At 39.9% G+C, this 20,787-nt stretch overlaps 2 protein-coding genes across 5 annotated transcripts; one reads left to right on the forward strand and one right to left on the reverse strand.

Moving 5' to 3' along the window:
• Positions 1 to 171: 171 nt before the first annotated feature.
• Positions 172 to 11,639, reverse strand: LOC136678024 (TNF receptor-associated factor 2-like). 2 transcript variants are annotated; one of them, XM_066655780.1, is made up of 11 exons: positions 11,401 to 11,639; positions 10,380 to 10,599; positions 9,214 to 9,292; positions 8,549 to 8,647; positions 8,099 to 8,260; positions 7,646 to 7,720; positions 7,092 to 7,166; positions 6,514 to 7,008; positions 5,263 to 5,440; positions 5,020 to 5,168; positions 172 to 3,767 (listed from the first exon to the last, which is right to left on the reverse strand). In XM_066655780.1, the coding sequence occupies exons 2-11, from the start codon at positions 10,565 to 10,567 to the stop codon at positions 3,549 to 3,551; spliced, it is 1,719 nt and encodes a 572-aa protein (XP_066511877.1). In that variant the 5' UTR covers positions 10,568 to 10,599; positions 11,401 to 11,639; the 3' UTR covers positions 172 to 3,548. The 2 variants fall into 2 exon arrangements, with proteins under 2 accessions (XP_066511877.1, XP_066511876.1); XM_066655779.1 differs by lacking the exon at positions 11,401 to 11,639 and having other exon boundaries at positions 10,380 to 10,690.
• LOC136678025 (TRAF-type zinc finger domain-containing protein 1-like) lies at positions 10,469 to 20,764 on the forward strand. Of its 3 annotated transcripts, none has more exons than XM_066655781.1 (12): positions 10,469 to 10,622; positions 12,572 to 12,617; positions 13,822 to 13,859; positions 14,133 to 14,268; positions 14,885 to 14,938; positions 15,057 to 15,471; positions 16,902 to 17,272; positions 17,927 to 18,175; positions 18,360 to 18,489; positions 19,254 to 19,482; positions 19,880 to 19,940; positions 20,226 to 20,764. In XM_066655781.1, the coding sequence occupies exons 3-12, from the start codon at positions 13,825 to 13,827 to the stop codon at positions 20,262 to 20,264; spliced, it is 1,719 nt and encodes a 572-aa protein (XP_066511878.1). In that variant the 5' UTR covers positions 10,469 to 10,622; positions 12,572 to 12,617; positions 13,822 to 13,824; the 3' UTR covers positions 20,265 to 20,764. The 3 variants fall into 3 exon arrangements, with proteins under 3 accessions (XP_066511878.1, XP_066511879.1, XP_066511880.1); XM_066655782.1 differs by having other exon boundaries at positions 10,618 to 10,639; XM_066655783.1 differs by lacking the exon at positions 10,469 to 10,622 and adding an exon at positions 12,396 to 12,425.
• The last annotated feature ends 23 nt before the right edge of the window (positions 20,765 to 20,787 follow it).

The following is a 20,787-nucleotide window of genomic DNA, read 5'->3' on the forward strand; positions in this document are numbered from 1 at the left end:
AGAACTATTTTTTTTTTTTAAATTCAGGGCATAACCTGACAATAGCAGCAGTCCCTTTACACTGTTTCAAAATCCCACACTGAACACAAATGAAATCTCATTACAGGGCCTTGCATTGAAATGGTTGACCACCAGCAGCAAAAACACAGCCAACTCTCTACAGTGAGGCCAGAAATGCATTTATTGAAGATGTCATAGAAGATTAAACCATGACAAAGGGAGAAAAAGAATCATGGTTCCTTCCTTGGCATATCATTCACCACTGCTTTTGGCAGTTATCTGTAATGTTTCCCATCAGTCACACTTCTACCTCTGTAGAACAGCTTTAGAAAGGTTATGGCACTGCAAAACCATGAGAAAGTCTTACAAAGTTAGAAATCTCTTAAATGCCAACACAATGTATTAAATGCCACCTCAGAAATAAAAAAGTACACAAATATTAAGTTGAAGAGAGATCATTCCAGGATAAAGAAATAATTTTAGTGAGCTTCGATTCAAATGTAAAAACTTAAGAAAATACTGTTACTTTAGTGTGTGTTTATTCAAAGTCATTAACAATGTCAGTCACATTTTATTTTCAATGGCTGTAGGCGAACTTCTGCAAATGTAGTGTGTCTAGCAATGCCTAGCCATGTTTTTTTTTTCCTTTTGTTTTTTTGTTTTTCTTTGAAAATCTAACTCCATTCAGAGTGAACACAAAGTAGATTTCACACTCAAACAATAGGAAGGACACTTGTATAATTGCACAAGCTAAAACTGTAGTGTACTAATATGCATTACAACAAGAAATGAATAGAAATGTAATGCCAATCCAAAAGGAAAATAAAAAAAAGTGTTGTAATATAGGTTATTCTTCTGAAGAACTCCAAAGCTTCATATAAATGGCTCACAATACATCACGCTTGCAGCATGCAATGGACGCTTAAGCTAGCCTGTATAGAGTATGTGTCTTTATAAGCTATGCTACAGAGGCACGTCACATCTGTAGACCTATTTACAAAAGCGTGGAAATCTCACTGGGCCAAAAAAGAGCAAGCTAGAGAAAACCTTGACTGCCAAATGAAGTATGCAGCTCCTTGAGGGAGAGAAGAACCAGCAGATCTTTCAAAGACTCGTTTCCTCGGAAAAAAGATGACACCAAGTGGAGGAGAACTTGCTAAAGCCCGAAAAGAAGCGCCCAAACACATTTTGAAACCATCCCAACAGGAAATAGTACATATATTATTACTTAATAGAATGTATTAGATATATAATTAATATTTGTTATATGCACAGCATACATCAGTCATAAACAACTGTGTGCACTGTATAATAGTATATCTATTTATACTTAAATAAGCAATATAACACACTCACATTTATAACCGTCATATACTGCATTTCGACAGGTAAAAGAAAGTAAAAGCAATACAAATAAAGTGTCGGTCTACGGAGTAAACCCATACTTTACAATATGTGGGGTTTTCTTCTCTCTTTATTGAAACATCTCATGCACAGAGACGTTTCAATGTCTGTCGGAACTGGTTTGAAAATAGGCTGGGTCTGCTTTGTTAGCATGAAGGCAACTTCTTTATAAAAGCGTCTCAGACTCCATCTAAGAAAACAATCAGACCGGAAACCTCATATGGAAGACGTACTGTAAGCCCTTAGGATGGAAGAGTCATGCACTGTATAGATGGAATCAATGCTCTCTGTGATGGTTCCCAAAAAGACTACGGCTTCTCTTGAGGTGTTTGCGAGTAGGAAAAGAGGTTGGGCCATCTTTTTTTCGGAACCTATCCAAATCTTGAGATGGCTTAAAGGTGCTACAGGTAGGATTAGTAACTGACTCTGCCCCTGCCGTCCACAGTACAAACTAAAACGTCTCATGTGTGAAGATTCACGGCTTGTTCCGTTCATCCATAGTCTTGTTAAGTGCATCGTGGCATTGGTAACCGCGTAAAGAAAGCCAGAGCCGTACTTGTTTTACAACGAGCCGCGGTCGCCAGAGACTACAGGAGCTACGGTTACTAATGCAGATTAGTGATTTCATTCGTTCATTATGTTTTAACAATTTATGATGATACTTTACACAACACAGCTCCTTTAACAACCACATATTTCTAGCACGTTTACAGAGTCCAAAACCCATAAAATATCCTTCAAGGATAGAGACAAAACAGGAGTGACTAAGAATTATCAAAGCCCGACTGGCTATTTCTAGTTAACAAAGTATCTCGTATTTTGAATGCCAATAGTCAGTTTTGCCCAAAGCAGCACAATATCGATAGAACACTCAGAACGAGAAAACATCAAAGTACAATTCAACATCAGCCCTTCTACACCACAAGAAATCACGAGATTATCAGTCCTAGTCTACTTCTCCACTCAGTTTAGGCTAAACGTTGCCAGTAGAGGTGTCACAGACCCCCAGGTGCCTTGCGGATGGGATGACCGTATCTGCTCATAGTGAGGTGATCGGTTACACTGAGGCATGAGAGGTGGAAATCAAGCATTTTTTCTTTTTGTTTTTGTTTTTTTTCCTCTGACAGGGAGTTAGGATGAAACTGCCTTCACTTCTCAGGTTCAAAGTGCAAACCTGGTCTTTTGCTAACTTGAATGTATCTTCCACAGATCCAACATGCAAACTAATACAGCAAAGGACACCAAAATGGAAAGGAAGGAGAAGGAAAAATAAACAAAGGAAAAAAAAACAAAGAAAAAGAAAAAAAACAATCAAGACCTCCACACACACACACACACACACTGCTCAAACACCTAGCAGGTTCGAAAACCCAAATTCTGCGCTTTGGACTTCATGGAATTCAAGCAATGTCCACCACTACAGATAAGTACCAATGAACACAGGACTTGAGATATCAGAGGCACACAATGCAAAGAGGGAATGTAAGAAGGCTCAATGCATATGCTCAAAGCAACGGTTAGATAGTATATAAAGCAGGGGGCTTCGGGGGGGGGAGTAACTATATATTTGCAAAAGAATTCGTCAGCTTCATTAATTGTTATTGAAACTCCACGTCTGTCTATGCAAAACATATTCACTCGCAAATAGTTCAAACACTGAAACTAAAAAGGAAAGAGGGGGAAAAAAAGAAAAACAAAACAAAAAAAAAGCCCCAAAGATACTGGCCACGTCATAAGCAAAAGCGCTTGAAAATGAAATGACTTCTATCCTGTGAGTAAATTCTTCTCTCAATCTCTATAAAAGGCAGAGTGCCAACATCTATGGCACAGGCATCAATAGTTACATTACAATCACTGCTGACAGCTATCCCGCTATAGGGGAGAAAGAGACAGTTCCCAAAGGGCAACTATTTTACAGTAAAACTGCACAAACTCCAGGTACAATTTTGGTTGGCAACATAATGTAGAGCAATGTATATCCCAGAGTAACAATGCCCTGGGAATGGGAGTCATTTTGGGGGCACGCAGGCCCACCGGCAGAGCTCTCGTAGAGGACCCAGGCCTCAGAACTGTACTGCAGAACAACCAGCGCAGCCTGGAGGAGCACGCGAGGCAGCATGGAGGCACACAGACATCTTACACCACTAAAGGCCAGTGAGGTCCACTATGGCCTTGATGAAGATGGTGTCGTCACGGATGTAGGAGTTCTTGGAGTCCAGTTTAGAGAGCGGGCAGAAGAGCGGGCAGCCGCTGGCGATGTTCATGTCGCTGACGGGTCTCTGGAAGGAGGAGGAGGAGATGTCTGGCCGGAAGGCATCAATGATGTGTTCTCTGTTGTTCTGGTCCAACAGCATAAGAGTGACCTGCAGATACAGCAATGACCATGCTTCAAATGCTAGACAATTATTTCAGACAATGACCATTCTATTAAATTCTCTGCTTGTCAACTGAATATTTCATATGAAAATCCTGATTTGGAGCAAGTATGAGAAGCTATCCATGCAAAGCTAACCACCCTTAAAGGAGCATGTACCGTGAGAATTAAACACATGAACTTCACTGGATATTTTATTTTTCCCACTCTTCCTATCAGTGTGTAATGGAACATAAATTTGCAGTGAACCTGGCTCACAAGTCAGCCACATAAAAACATATTCCCTTGCAGTCATAATGGGTGCCATTTCTCACATGATCACTCATTTAGGGACTGCTCCACAAGGGGGTGCTGATGTGCTTCACATCAATGACAGGGCGTCTTTGTTCCTGTACAACAGTATACATAATGACTGTCATACCACGCGATCTTAGCTTGAAATCGAGATTTCTCTCTCTTATCGAGGCACATGTGAATACCCATTCAGCTAAAAGAATGAGGACACAAACAGCTTCCACTGCACATATTTGTCATCTGTGTCTTTGAAACATGTCCATACATAGCTAAGCTTATGCCTTTCCAGTGAGAGACAGTATCTGTTGTATTTTTTTTAGGATTCAATATTACATAGTCAAATATCTGCCACCTAAAATTAGTATTATTTAAAATAAATCTTCTTAAGAGTGATGCTTGTATAAATAATATATACAATTTATTACAATAAACACAAAAAACATCAAATGAAATTTTGAAAGCAGATGTGTTGTGAACTAATGTGAAGAAATAAGTTTGTTTCCAGATTCTTTCCTTGATCAAAAATCAACAGCACACTTTATTTAACATGGAGTATTTATTAACTGATAAATCTATGCACTGGATGGTAATCTCCAATAATACTGGACGGCCACCAGAATATCAATATAGGGCAGGATTTTTATTTATTATCTTTTTATTTATTATTTATTTGTTTTTTAAACATTATATAAATGTACTGTTCAGAAAGCTTTTTAAATCTCATTTTCTCTGACGACTAAAACATAGTGCACTGTACTATATTTCCTTGTTTTAGTCTAAGTTTCTTGTTTTGCCCAGTTTCCTCATGTACAAGTTTGGTCTGAAAAGACAAGAGGTTTCACTCATTCAAGGAGTATGAAATGTTTACTAAAACAGGCTCAAGTCAAACAGAACCTTTTAATACATTTAAAAGAAAAGATATTTAATCCACAGACCCCACTGAGTACCTTTTGGTTAAAAGGCCACTTGAGCAAGGCATCACTGTGTCCCCTCATCACCACGAAGAACAGAGACAAGTGAGTGCCACGCCCCGTTCCATCCCCGTTCAGATAGATGCGCAAACACATCTTGTAGCCATATTTGCTTGTGTAAAACGCTGCAAAAATTAGAAGCATAGTTTAACTGAAAACAGCACAGACTTGGCTCTTTCATAATGGAGTAGAAAACAGGACACTTTGTTGCGTCTTTACCAGGAGAGAACATGGCCGGGGCCCGTCCTGCTACAGCATCCTGCCTCTTCTTCGAGAAATCTGAGATCTTCCATACAAAAACACCATCGTATGTGGCCGCAGACATTTCTCTCATCTTCCCCTCCATCTCCACGATGGAGAGATCCCTTAGACCCACTGTCCTTTCCAGCTGACGGACCTTGAGGGATATAAGTCAAAGCCATATATACACTGAACGGTCTCTGGATTAGGAACCCCTACCATGTATCTACACTCACTGTCCTTCTCTCTCAGCGATACTGACCACACAGGAGCACTTTGTAGTTCTACAATTACAGACTGTATTCCACCCATTTATCTGTAAACTTTCTTATCCCCATTTCACCCTGCTCTTCAATAAGCCAGGACTTTGTAGAACTACAAAGAGTTCCTTTGGTCAGTGGAGCTGATTAAATGGACAAAGTGTGTAGACACAAGGTAAGGGTTCCTAATCTAGTGATGCTTCAGTGTATACAGTCAAACATGGAACATCAAAGGCAAAGGAAAAAACAATGACAAATGTGTATTTATACTCATACGAGCAAATAGTATTGTATGATCTAGATTTGTTTAGCAGTTAATTCAATGTACTTAGCCAACGATATCAGAACAAGTGAAAAACTATTAACTAAGTTAATTATCAGGTGATGTCCCGATCACGTTTTTTGCCCCTGTTCCCGAACGGAGTATCTGCCAATGCTAAGTCCCAATCCGATGCTTATATTTTCCTAGATAGTACTGTAACACTGTGCACACTTTAAGTACATTATAATTATTCAAATAAGCCTACCTCAGAGTCAGATCACAATGACATTTACAAAGAGTGTTACAGGAGGAGGAGGGCGTGTGAGCTTGCCACCTAGAGGATCTGACTTAAGATCGAGCTCAATAAAGCCGATTTTTGTAATTGGCCCGAAACTGATATTGGAAATCGGATTTGGACATCCCTAGTTGTTACACACCTTACAAAGGCATTATAATTTCTGCTTATACAATGTGTATGCACTGCTGCCACTACAGACATTACACATGGCTACTTTAAACTAATTCCATGGTACAGACTTTAACACCACCTATTAACTTTGGGCAGTGGTGAACAAAAAGCAAAATAGAATTTGATTTGAATTCAAATATCCTGGGATCACATTATAAATGCCATGAAAATAAGTTTGCCTTGCTTCAGTGTATTCTAAAAGATCTGGATCAGATCCAGTACCAATCAGTGGTTTTCACCTTGTTGTTGAGTATCTCTATCTTGTCCTGGTCAAGCCTGTGCTGGCGGTTGTAGGCCTCCATGGTGGTGGCGGAGCGCTCCATCTCACGGTTCAGCACACAGACAATGTTCTCAAAGGTGCCCACTTTCAGCTCCAGCTCCTGGCAGCGGCGGCTCAGCTCAGCCACCTTGGTCTTCTCACTGTGAAGCTGCAGCTCCAGGGCAGCTCCAACTGTGGTGGGCAGAGGGGTGAATGAGGTGGCCAGGGTGGGCGGCGGAGGTGGGGGTGGTGCACAGGCCCCCTGCACGGGAGCAACCGCACTCAGCTGACCCATCTTCAGCTCCAGCTCGCGAAGAGACTGGTGCAGCTCCTGGATCTTGTGGCTGGCCAGCTCCAGGCTCTGGGGCTGCAGACTCTCCAGGTTCACCTTGATACCCATGATGAAGTGCAGCAAGAGGTTCAGGTGCTCATAAGAACATGCCCGCTCATGGTCGTGGATCTTCTCCTTTTCCACCTGCAGGCAAATGGAAGTCATCTGAGTGACTATTGTGAATTAAGTATGAGGAATGAATGGGACCAGCGTAAAGGTTTACTCACAGACATGTCACAGCCAACAACATGAAATCTGCAGGGTGTTCGAAATTTGGTACACAGCTTAATGTGGTCCACATACTTGAGAAGGCAAAGAACAGCAAAAACACGTTACCAAGAACGTAATGAAAATAAGGGAAATTATATTCAAATATTTGGACCAAGAGAGCACTAAAGATAGGGCTGGACAATAATTCACTATCAGTATACATCACAATATAAAATGTTTCAATAACAGTTATATGATTTTTACACACATTTACAATTTATTGAAAATTATTAACAGCATCTGTCACTGGCTGATGGTCGTTACAGGGCACTGCCATCAGTTCATTGCACTCAAGTTTCTTAGTTTAAAAATATTCATACTGACAAAACCAAGATGTTTATGTCTGATGATGATGATATCATGTAGGTTTCAGTTCTTGGCAGTTTTCATTGTTCATATCAATATCGTAATTCTATCGTATTGACCAAAATTTATAAATATACTGTGATATAAATTTTGGCCACATGGTCCAGCTCTAATTAAAGATACGATTAATCTCAGAATGAATTACCTTCTCTCTGGGAATTTTTTTCTTTGCACAGCCTTCGCAAATCATAGGGTATTTCGGACAAATCTCATCATGAGCCTATAAAAGCAAGGTAATCATTTTTTACTCACCAAATATCAACACTTAGTGATAGTTCATCTCTAGACTACTCTGTTTTAAAGTAAAAACCTAACAAAAAGCAACCACCTTCATCTGTTGCGGACGATACTAAAACTGTCAGTGAACAATAGACACAGCTTGAACACAATTAAACAAACATTACTGGTAGTATAGGACAAGTGCTTTTGTAAATTTGCCTTAGCTCAGTGAACGCACCCCAATACATTACTTTTGCAACAGACCTAACCATAACTACACAGACCGTGCTCACATTTAATAGAAAACCTCTCTTAATGCAAGTGAGCAAAGTTCTTTTAAAATAGTCACATTTGTCTGCACCACAAAAAATGTTCTTACCTTAATATTTTTGAAGTGAAAGGGTTCTTTGCAGTATTTGCAGTTTAGTGTTCTCTCGGGACATTCTCTCTCATTGTGTCGCTCAAGTTCATTGGCTCTTAAGAGCTCTTTGCAGGAGGGACATGGAATGATCATAAAATCACACTGTCCTTCATGAGTGGCCTAAGTTGGAATAAAAACACACGACAATGAAGGTTTTTGTTCCAAAACTCTGTAAATCAGTTTGTAGGAGGATGGTATGAAATGATCAACAGCTGATTTACAACACACTTCATCCACAAGGCATTTTTATTTTCCTCTGAAAGTTGTAGCACTGAAACTTCTTGCATGTGTAAATTCCACTGCCAGAAACATTATACACAAGAATGAAAGAAAGTGGCAATTAATGCCATTTTTAAATAAATCCTACAAAGATCATAATTCAACTGCTAAAGAAAAACTGATGTATACCTCGTATTCTTTGATAGTGCCTGTCCAACTGCATCCTTCATTGATACAAACAGCTTCAAGAGCTTCAACTTCTCTTTTGGCAGCATTATCAGGAAAAGCCTGGAGGAATGTAAAGTCATATTCTTCTATAGGATGTGTGTCACATTCAAAACAAGAATTAACAATTAATAATTCCACCCGCCTTATGTAAACACATGTTCACACAGTAGCTTACAAGATTACAAAATTCATAAGCAGTTTATAAATGTAAACATTTATAAAAAAATCTTTAACAGTTATAACACAATACAAAAGGATACCGTAAACAGATATATGTGACGGATATGAATATATTCTATATCTGACAGATGGAGTACCCAGCAAAATCTGATGTTTACAGTAGAGATGAGTGTGGGATCACGATTTGGCAAGTAAGAGGTCCCTGGGGCCCTTTTTGCCTTTGTTTTCAAGCCTTTTAATATTGATTTTTAAGTTGTGAGTGACCTGATCAATAACATATTTTACCATATTTTAGCATTTATAAAGCCTTTATAAGAATGTTTTTACAAATGTTATACCGGTTAAAAATTATAAATAAACTAAAACAAATTTCAAATAACCAACTCAGTAAATCTAAAAAAGACCAGGAAAACTTTGACCTTAACGACAATTTGACGGCAACTTACACAGCCTTGTTTTAGAATCGATGTCGGTTCCTCAAATATATCTTCCTTTATACAGGCACTGCATTTCTGAGGACCGTTACTGAAAAGAAAAAATAAACTGCACATATAATATCAACCCAGCAAACTTGTGCATGTTTCAGATTAAATTCATATTAAGGCCAGTTATAATTTTCTCATAAATGATAAGACATTTTCAACTTGTTTTCATAGTTTCTAATTTAAATACAACACCCTCCTTGATACATAGCATGGAATATACAAAGTGAAAGTGAATTATCAGTCCCACAAAAAAAGAAAAGAGCAATGCTTCGAATCTCTTTAGAAATTCTCTATTTCTACATTTGCCAGTTCTATGATAAAAACAATCCTTTATGATGACATCAGCTCCATTATTAATCTAAGCGTTTTTATAGAAATCTTGTAAAAAAGATGATATATTAGTCCAGAGACAAAAAATACCAAGAATATTACAGCAGTTATTGTGCTCAGAAAAGTGTATTGTAAACATATATTTAGCCCCAAAAAGATTATATACATGTTAATTGTTATTTAAATTTTGAGCTGTTTAATACTGAATACAAATTTTTAATAACAGTTTTATATGGAGAAGCACTAATGCATCGAGTCCGTAGGTGAAAAGACTGAGACACAAGTAATACAAATTTGTAGTGTGAAGGAGTATTATAATTTTGTCATATCAGCCACCCTTAGGGCTAGATATGTTTAGGTTTTGAATGTTTAGTTGCATGTTGTCTTAAATTCCATGTGAAATTAAAATACAGCTCAATTTTAGGAGTTACAAATGGCAGCCCAAGCATGGAATCACTAATGCCATTTTGTGCTTTTAGGACAATTGATTAGTCTCAGTGCCTAACACAGATCTAATCTGGCTGGCAACAGAGCACGATATAGCTCAGCCAGCCTGGCCAGCCAGCTACACCCCAACAGTCTATTGTTTGTCTTGTGGCTGACAGACAACAGCTTTAGTCCCTGATACGATTCCCCAAAAAATGTGAGGAAAAATGACACAAAGGGACCGGCCAGAACAATGTCCATCTTTTGTTGCGTGAGGCAGGGCCAGTCAGGTGTATGACAGTCTCACAGTATTGATAGGAAGCTAATTGTAAATCTCGACGGCTGTTCGCTGTATGGAAAGTGACGCTTACCTCACTGTTTTGTTGAAACAATATGAACAGAAACGGTGTCCGCATTGCGCTTGAAACGGCCTCCTGAGGATCTTTTGACAGATGTTGCACAAATGCTTGTCCTCAAGCTTGTTGGCGAGGATTTTCCTCGGGAAGCCAGGTTTGTTGCCTTCCAGTGAAGATGGTGGGGACGGTTCCTGTGCAGCCATTATTATTATTCCCGAGCGAGCATGTGACCTGGCTACGGCGAGGAGAGAAATGAAAGTGAGCGCTTCTCTTCGGTAAAAAAGAACAATTCTAACATACACACTCTGCATGACCTAGCTCTTCGTCGTGCTGTTCTCCTGACTCATGCCTGCATGGTGAGAGCTTGGCCATGAAGATCAGGTTTTATCCAGCCTCTTATTCTAATTCTCCGTTCCACCTTAAATTATGCAGCCTTTGCATTAATGAACGGGAGATTGGAAAAAGAAAGCTGCCTCCGAGGTACCGATTGCTCCATTTAAGGTGGGACGTGTAATTGGATTGGAAAATCTTTCTTGTGCATTTACAATGAAACTACTGCGTTATTTAAGATGGAACTGGGGAAAGCGAGTTGAAACTATTCCTGGGGCGCTACAGTAAAACTGCTGCTTCATTTAACGTGGGATGGAAAATGCAACTAAGGCAGCAACTTCAGCCTCGGGCGCGAGAATGTAGGGATAACCTACACCATTTATGATGGAACGAGATATTAAACTTTGCATTAGAGCAAGACTAGGTAATGTTACGCTATTTAAGGTGGAACGTTGGAAAATTCGAAAAAGAAACGGTCTCTTAGGCACTGTTAAATATAACGTTAATGTAAACTGATGGAAATTTAAGGCGGACCGGAAAATAGAAACAAGACAGTTTAAGCCTGGTTCGCTAGGTAAGGGTAAATAAATTCTTTACACACAGCCACAACTCTCGCGTTTGGCCTCTGTTACGCTGTGAATTCAGTTCACATTTAAATTATATAACGTGTCCATAACGGTACCATGTGTCGATATTTGAATCCTACCATAATATGTTCGACGAGGTCTGAGCGATCTGATACCACCATATCGCTTTATCACGTTATCAGACTCATATAACAGCGCTGAATTTTTATTGTGGAAATAAATGAAACATTACACGACGTCCGACTCCCTGTTGTTGGTTACGGGAATAAAAACGTATCCAGTAGATGGCGCTGAACCACTGGGACCATATATAATCTGGCTCCGTTGCTTCGTTTCCAAATGAAAAGTCCTTACACTATAGGCACAGATGGGCTACTGTTCTGTCCCATATAGCATCAGCCACAGGCGCTCCGCCCACAAGTTAATGGAGAGTCTGATATTTTCCCGTGATTATTTTGGTCTCCCTGTTAGGATTCTGCCAGTTGCATTCTGATTGGCTATCTGCCTTCTTCTACACGGCATGCCAAAATTGCAGACTTGTGATTGGTCATTTGACGTGTCAGTCAAATTTCTGTGCAGTGGTAGGCGGTTCATGGCCCCGTTAATTGGGGAAGGGTGCCATACTCTCAATGCGCGACTAATGGAACATCTAATTACATTTTAAGACTAACACCAGTCTTAAAGGTTTAATATATTTGTTCCTCTGTGTCGTACATGAGCAGTGCACTGTGTTTAAATGAAGGACACAAAGGCTCCATCAGCTACATCCTCCAAGTGAAAGCAGGCTGCATAGACTTTATTCAGAGGATCCTTAACACAAGAGCAATCATAATATAAATATATATATTGTTCCACTTCTTATTAATACGTTCCTATACTTTATTAAATTCTTGGCACGCATAATATTTATTGAAGGCATGTCAGTTGTGGAGTTTTGGCGCTGGAGGCGTTGGAAACAGAGGGGCTTTTACTTTGAAATAAAAAGAAAAAAGGGAGAAAAATAGTCGGGTTTTTCCTCCGACACTGTTGCTTCGTTCGCGTAAACGAAAGCAGAACTAATACGTTTTAGAAATCTGATTTTAGAGTTTAAAGATAAGCTACTGTCTCATAAGTATTTACAGCGTTTCTGCAGTGTACTGTCACAGTGAGTGGCCGAGTATGAGCTGTCTGCCTTAACGTTAGCTGTGCGCTGTTTCCAATGGCGAACGACGAATCTACTTATGCAGAGAAAAGCTTTCAATCAATTGCTTGAAATAACCCGCCTGTTGATTTAACGTTTCTTTTTTCTAGGTTTAGGATTCGACGCTTGTTCCAGTGACTTTAAAAAAAATACAAGGTAAGCCCTGAGATGTTTTGAGTAAATATGTGGTAACATTATCTCTCCCTTATCATCATTCCTTAGGAAACGTAACACCAAAGAGCTGAGGGACACTCGGGGTTAGCGAGGAATAAACGTCAAACCCAAGTACTCTCTTCTGCTGAATGAATTCATCTGTAAACAAATAAAAATAAATGGATAAATAAAGTAGAGTTGAATACTGGGTGGACAGTTTCTGAAATGAGGGCTATTACAGGCCTCCTCCACAGACATTCAGGTTGTTTACTTTGTTTGAAGACGTGTCATGAGTGAAATAAAGCAGTCAACGCCACGGATGGGCATTTCTAAATCAGACAGCCACTGTTTAACCCAAGAAACCAATCCCGTCAAAATGCGGGGCACGGCTTTTGACTGCAGATGAGTGATGGAGGTTTGGGTGGAAGAGGTGGCGACTGTATTCGGAAGTAGGCTAACTTAAAAATGTATGTAATTTCAATGAACAGATATGAGATTTAAAGGGATTAATTGATGACAGGAGGGGGCTTTAATAGTTTGCCTCCCCCCTAGGTCAAACCTTTACATGAGGTATGGTGATATTAGGCTGATGGGTGTCTTCTCCGATGTGTCCCATTCTGTGGGCTTTTCTCAACAGATTGTACATAATATGGGTACAACTAAATACTTATCTCTGCAGTGTATGCACCTCTGCTGAATTTGCCCAAGTGTTTGACAGTATGGGGTGTATTTTTTTCCCCCTTATTGCTGAACACAAATACAAATATCAATATTACTACTACATTGCTAAATATTAAATGGATACCTGGTAACTGCTGGCCCTGCCTTTTCAGTTCAAATATTGGGCCAGCCAAGCCCCACCTGCAGCTATTTATTACAGCTAAGCTCAAGGTACACTGAGACATCATGACACCTACAAAATTTAAGCAGCAGTAAGTTTAGCACAGTCTGATTCATGATAATCAACACTTGAACTAACGTCATTTGTGTATTCTTTAAAACTTCACTATGGTGTACTGTCATTTAATATTTATGCCATGGTAAAACAGCAAGAACACTCAAGAATAAAAAATTTAAATGGGGACATGCTTTAGTTTGTTAATTTTGATTGTATGTGTTGGCAATAAAATATATTAGGTTTAAAAGGTTAAAAAAGATATTTTAAGACTTGATAAACTTGCTTTGTTTTATTTCTCCTACCATGCAGATTATGGCTGAGGAAAATACCCAGCTTTGCACTAACTGGTGAGAAGTTTCATTTTCCTTTCACCCTCCCTAAGCATTTAATCATGAATTCCGGGGGGGGGGGGGGGATCTCAGGCCCTGGATGACCGGATTCTTGTTTAATTTGGTGATTTCCCTGCTCATGAAAAAAGATTCAATAGTTGATTGCTAGGTTTCGCTGTAGCAGGGATATCTCCAAATGTTGAGGGTCTCTAACCCTCAGGTCCCCTCCCCTGATCTACACTATTGTTCTGCCTTCCTGGTTTTCATTCTTTTATCCTGTCCACCCTTTAGCAAGCATGACATTCCAGAAGCCAACTTTACCACACATGAGATTCACTGCCGCAGGAACATTGCCCTGTGTGATGTATGCCAAGAGCCAGTTCCTCGTGCTGATCTGCTGCAACATAAGGAGCAGGAGCATTCCCAGGTATAACTAATTGGATTGGACAGATTAATGCTGACATATCAATTCATCCAATGTTTTGTGATGTTTGTTTCAAAACTGATCCTCACGTGAAATCATTGAATTTATTTAAGCAGTAAAAGTAATGTTTTTAAAAACCCAATGTTGGTAAAGCTCCAGTGAGTACAAAGTATCATTGTATGGACAATGTCAACCTACTACATTCTTATATCTTGGTGCTAGCAGCACTTTCCAAAACTTACTTCCAAAATTTAATATCAGAGGCTTCAAAATAATTTGAGATATCCTGCAAAGAAAAGCACCTCAGTAAGTTGGTGAGTATTTAAATTATGGCACTAAATTGCCAACATATTACCAGTGATGCGACTGATGGGTATTATATGGTTTGACACCTTGGCACAGACTTTGGTGTATGGACCAGAGAAAATTGACCCCAGTTGATTATAATTAACTTCAAAACCTGTGTAACAAGTTTAAACATAAAATAATATTATTGTCTGGAACGCTTATCCAGTTCAGGGTCACGGTGGGTCAGGAGCCTACCCGGAATCATTGGGCGCAAGGCAGGAGCACACACAGGGTATATGGCAAATTAGTGATTTTTATGCCTTTTATATAGGTGCAGTGCAAATGTGGTCTGAAGATTGAAAAAAGTCGCATGGAGACCCATCAGGTACGTATACTTATCAGTCCTGTATACCTTCCCCTCAGCCCTGTATACTTGCACCTCATTTCCTAATCCAGAAACACCCTCTGCTATGATCAGAATGTGATAATCACTATGTTTTCAGAGTTCAGAGTGCAGTCAGCGGCTGGTGGTATGTCAGTACTGTGACATAGAGGTGGCCTTCTGCCAGGCCAGAGAGCACGAGGACTACTGTGGGACCCGCACAGAACCCTGCCCAATCTGCAAGTGCAACGTTATGCTGCGAGAGAAGGATATCCACCCAGCCTTGTGTGGAAGTCTGACCCCTCCGCAGGAGAGACGGACAGTGTCCCAGTCACCTGGAGCTTGGTTTGAAACGCAACCCATCCACAACCTGCTGAGGACCCAGGAGAGGAGCCATAACAACAACAGCCCAGGGTCAACAGACCGCAGGGGTCCACCACGGCCACTAGAGGGCAGACTGCACAATAGCACCAAAGGACCAATAGGGGCAGGATCCAGGAGGAACGCAGCGCCAAGGAACAACGAATTTGCCCGCTGTAAGTACCAGTCTGGCTTGGCTGAATATGAAAGTGAGAGAGAGAATTTGATTTCACAGTATTTAAAAACATTGGACATGTATTCGAGTGCTCTCTTAACCATTTTAGGACGCAGTGTTCAGACAGTGAAATCATGACTTGGGTATTTATTAGGCTGCGTTTTGGGAACTCTGCAAATTTATGCTATGAAAGTATTTAGAGAGAAATACAGGGCTGCAAAACCTGACACTATTGCTCATATTTAAGATCATTACATTTTTCGACAACAAATTTCAAGTGCATGCCAGCTTGAGATGTGCATTGTCTCATAATATTAAGGTGGTATTATTTTGGGGGTATGGGCGGGTGGATAAGCCTCATATCTGTCAGGATAAAAGTGGTCAAAGGGTCTTTGCAGTGTTTTGTCTTCCTCGTGCTTTTATATCGAAATCAGTGCTACTGAGCTTGTTTTTTTTTTTTTTTTTGGTTTTGTTTCTTTTCCCCACCCTTTTTCAGAGTGACATCACCAGTCATCCACCCTAGCCACATCGCCCCCTTCCTGTGGCTCTCTTAAATGTGAATGTTAATGACCTCATTTTTTTTGCTTTGTACTTAGACACAGAAAGGAAATTTGACACACAACGTCATAATTTTGAAAATGTAAAATATTGCAGTATGCAGCCAGCTATTCATTTTTAAGGATATCTTAAGTTAGTGGAGATAATGGTGTCAATAAAAGCCATCAAACTGCTTTGCTTGGTGTTTATTAGACCTTAAAGTATTATCTTATTGCTGGTCCACACTACAGGATTTTCAAAATCCTAACCAATGATTAAAACAAGAGACACCCCACACACGTTATCGTTTTTCAAAGATTTTTCACACCTGAGAATGGGCTTCCATCCCACGCTTCAGAGTTTTGAGTAATAAATATTGTTACATATTTACCATTCACAATCAGGGTGGGCCTGAACTACACTGGGAGAAGATCAGAGGAGTGAAGCCTGGGTTATGGACTCCCTACACTACAGGAGAATCAGGGAAGGAAATCGTTTATGATCACCCTAATATCGGGAGACGTCTTGCTAATTGTCAAGAGGAGCAAATCGGCCTGATTGTCCTGTAGTGTGGGCCAGGCTTTAGCAAACTAATGTGTTGGCACATCATAGTCCCCAGAGAAAATAAAATTTACAACATCACTGATGAAGCAGTGCATGTTAATAACATCCTAATTAATATATATATGACAGACAAATATTAGTGTAATATCTGTATGCTTGTCTGACTCTGCCTGACGAAGTCGTAGGAATTATTCAGACAATCCGCTGATTAACAGTGCTGTTCTCCTTGTTGGAGAAAATGGATTAAAGGCTTTTTATTCTATCAGGATGTCTTTGGGTGTTTTATGGTGCACTGAAACATAGGCTGTATGAATGTGCTCATTTCCTCAGTGTTGGATCAGGAAGCAGAGCTGGAGACCAACAACAACAGCCTGCTTTGGCCTCTGGGTCAGCTGCCAGACTACGACTCCTCTGGTCTGGACTACTTGCTGGCCCTCAGCCTGCAGAGTGACGGAGATCACGATGACCTGGGGACTCAGGGGGGTATATGGACTGACGTCTGGGACCACCGCCTGGCCAGGGAATCTGCTCGAAGCACCCTCAACTCCCAGCTGTCCTCCACCACTAATAACAATACGCACTGTAATAATGCCCCCTCTAACACTAGCAATGCTCTGGCTCACAGTCCTGCCTCAGACATTATGCTGCCTTGTGAGTTCTGTGAAGAGCTCTTTCCAGAGGAGGACCTCATTTTACACCAGGTCAGAGCCAAGCCTTCGCTTATCTCTTCTCATCATATTTCTGTGTGGTTTCCTTTTTAATGCTGGTCTGTATAATCATTTTGTCAGCATTACTATTGGACTCAAATATTTAAACAAATGTGTGTCCATCCCTGCTGCAATGGCTGTAAGTTAAAGGTTTAGACACAGTTTTTTGATGATTAGACCTTTTGATATGATGATTTTATAAATTGTATGTTTTTTTTAATTTTTAATGGTTTTTTTAGATTTTATAAATCTGCTTGGTTTAGACTTAAAACTTAAAAAAAAAAACGCAAGGTCACATAACTATAAATAAATAAGGATGGTGATGCTTAAACAATGAAACTTATTGACCCCAACAATACGTCAGTGAAAGTTCCCTAAACGACAAAACTGAGGCCATGTGTTTGGTATGTGGGCAAAGTCTTATTAGATTAGGCTTCAAGCATTTTCCTACGTTTTCCTGTCAATATATTAGAACTTCACCTTTGTATTTTTCTCCCTATCACAGCCTGTTGTTGTAACTTTCTTAAATAAAACTTGTAGCACTCTAAATTTTATAGATGTGATTTCACATCTTCACATTTTCACTCAATTCTCACAGAAACGCTTGACTGACTGTTTTGGTTTCTGCATGTTTTCTGTACTTCCTAGACCGGATGCAGCCCAGCTTCAGCCATCGCTTCCTTCAGCAAGCAGGCTTCATCAATACAGTATGAAGACTCCTTCAGCCAAGGAGCCGGTCATATTATCCTTCCCCGAACTCCCAGCCCACCAAACCTCCCTCACTCTGTCTCTCCACTCTCCTACAGTCCACCATCCAGCCCACTAGACGGGGAAGTTGTCATTCCCTGTGAGTTCTGTGGCGTGGCTCTGGAGGAGAATGTTTTATTTCATCACCAGGTATTTCAGCCGCTTACATTTCGTCTAATCTAGGAAGACATGAAAGATGGTTACAAAAAACATACGTACTAAAGATTTGTGCATACCCTTAGATTATTTTGCCAGTATGTAAAAATGTTGACGTGTAGTTAGTTCGACCATGATTTTCAGTGTGTTGACTTTTCCCTTATTTGTGGTTACTTAGGATAAGTGTGACCTTCGTCCTGTATTGACGTACCAAGGTGATGATTCTTCTCTGTGGAAACCCCTCCAATCTCCCCAAGAAATGTGTGGGAGGGACTCTCCAGAGAGGCAGAGGAGAGTGAGACACCAAGGTGAGTTGGCACAAATGTAACACACAATAGGGCTGTCAAATGGGGTCGGAAATCCCCTTGTTTGTCTGATATTCAAATATATTCACATTTAAGGACAGAAAAACATTACTTTGCAAAAAACTAGGAGGAGGATGCGTAACTAGCAGAGTTTGATATTATGCCACCTAAATCTACCAGGGGGACACTGCATGCAATGCTAGATTCTTCTAGGTAATATAATAGAACTGGGAAATGACTGTTTTCCATCAAGGTTGAGCTCCAGTGACATTGTTTTAGCAGCAGTTTGAAAAGATATAATGGTGCTACATATGTCTCAAGGGTTACGCATGCTGTCCTTTAACTTTGCAGCATGGTGGCTTCATTTCTATTGGTAAAGATTTGGCTAGGATATTAAAAAAATACAAATCTATATACCACATAAATTTTCAAATGACCAATCCATAATATTCTAACAATAGAGACGTCCCATTGTCTTTATAAGCTCAAGGGGGAGGCTGCAGTAAAAATCTAAGGATTCAGAGTGCAGGGAAAATAAACATCTGATACAAATGGCACAGTAGCTGTGTAACCGCACCACAGCTTAATCAGTATCTTACTTTAATCATTTTTTTAAATTCACATAGTACATGATGCATTACAAATCTTCCACATTGCACAATGCTGGCATGGCTTGTCAGCTAAAGTGTCCAATGTTTGTAGATACTGTATGGTAGTGTCTGTAAGATGGCTTAAATTTCCATAATAATGATATGAGTGCTCTACAGCGGACCCTGATGAGGAGTTCCTGGGGCCAACTCTTCAGGGATGGCAGAGCTGCAGTTCTGATACAGACCCATGGAGGCGCTCTCCCTTCCTGAGCCTTGCCTCGTCTGCAAAGAACACTAATGTGGAGCTGCAGGGGAGGAGCAGGAGTCAGCGAGGGAGGGCCACAGAGAATCACCCTTCCAACACAGACCTAAGTGATGGCCATAAGAGCCCAGCTGGGGCTTTAGGGTAAATATATGGTTGGTTAACCTCCTCTACCAAGCCAGTGACCATTTAGTCACAGCAAAATTACTGCATTTCTGAATGTGAAATAAGCGTTCACATCCAAGTTCAGTATCTGTGCCTCTCCATACTCCATACATGTGCTTTTTTTTTTTTTTTTCTTCCCCCCCCCCATAACCAGTCATCATATCTTTGTTTCAGTGGGGTATATATGTCATACACAGGACAGATTTACTTAGTTATTCATCAAAATGAAGTAATAAATATGAAAAAAATGTGTTGAACTCTGAGCAATATCATTAAATCAATATCTACATTTTCCTTGCCTATCATTGAAATGCTTTTATCTACTGGAGCATTTTCTGTACACCTTACAGTTGTCTATAAATTTTCTTCATGACAGACCTCCATGCAGAGAAAGAACAGAGGGTCGGCGCACACAAAAAAATGTAGGGACGTCAAAGGTATGCCTTTCATTACACTCTGAGAATAGAAGCTGAAACTTGGCAAAAACTGATGCACATGACATTAGCTGAATAAAATCACTGAGTTTAGACAGAAGGGCGGCACGGTGGTGCAGCAGGTAGTGTCGCAGTCGCATAGCTTCAGGGGCCTGGAGGTTGTGGGTTCAATTCTCGCTCCGGGTGACTGTCTGTGAGGAGTTGGTGTGTTCTCCCCATGTCCGCGTGGGTTTATTGCTTTATTGTATTATACTGATACACTGTTACATGTCTGATCCCATTTTCCAGGTCCCCAAGAAACAGAATACAGAAAAAGAGGAGGAGTAAATCAATCTAAAGTTTGCAGAAGGAGGAGGATTCAAATTACCTGTAAAGAAACATTGCGTTTGGTTGTTTGTGTGTGTGTGTGTGTGTGTGCGTGAGAGAGAGAGAGAGTGGGTAGGCATCCATTGTGTGTTGGTGTAAAAATGAAAATATACTACTTTGCTTTTGTTGCACTACTTTTAAACTCTGATTTATGTTCTGTGCTTCAGTATTTTATATATATATATATATATATATATATATATATACATATATATGTATATGTATATACACTTTTAGCTACTTTATCTTAAAATTAATCAATACTCAAAATGCTATAGCTTTTATATTTTCCTAAAATGTATAAGTACAAAACTCCATTGATGTTAAATTGATATTCTGTTCTATTCCTGGTTTTGCCTGATGTACACTACCTACAAAAATATTTAAAATAATTAGTCCAAACATAGACTTAAAAACTTGTGTAATATTTTGATATTTTGAATGACTGGACCACTTCATTAAATGCCTTTGTCCCAAATTGTCT

Source organism: Hoplias malabaricus, chromosome Y (genome assembly GCF_029633855.1).
Source record: "Hoplias malabaricus isolate fHopMal1 chromosome Y, fHopMal1.hap1, whole genome shotgun sequence".
NCBI classification, from domain to species: Eukaryota; Metazoa; Chordata; class Actinopteri; order Characiformes; family Erythrinidae; genus Hoplias; species Hoplias malabaricus.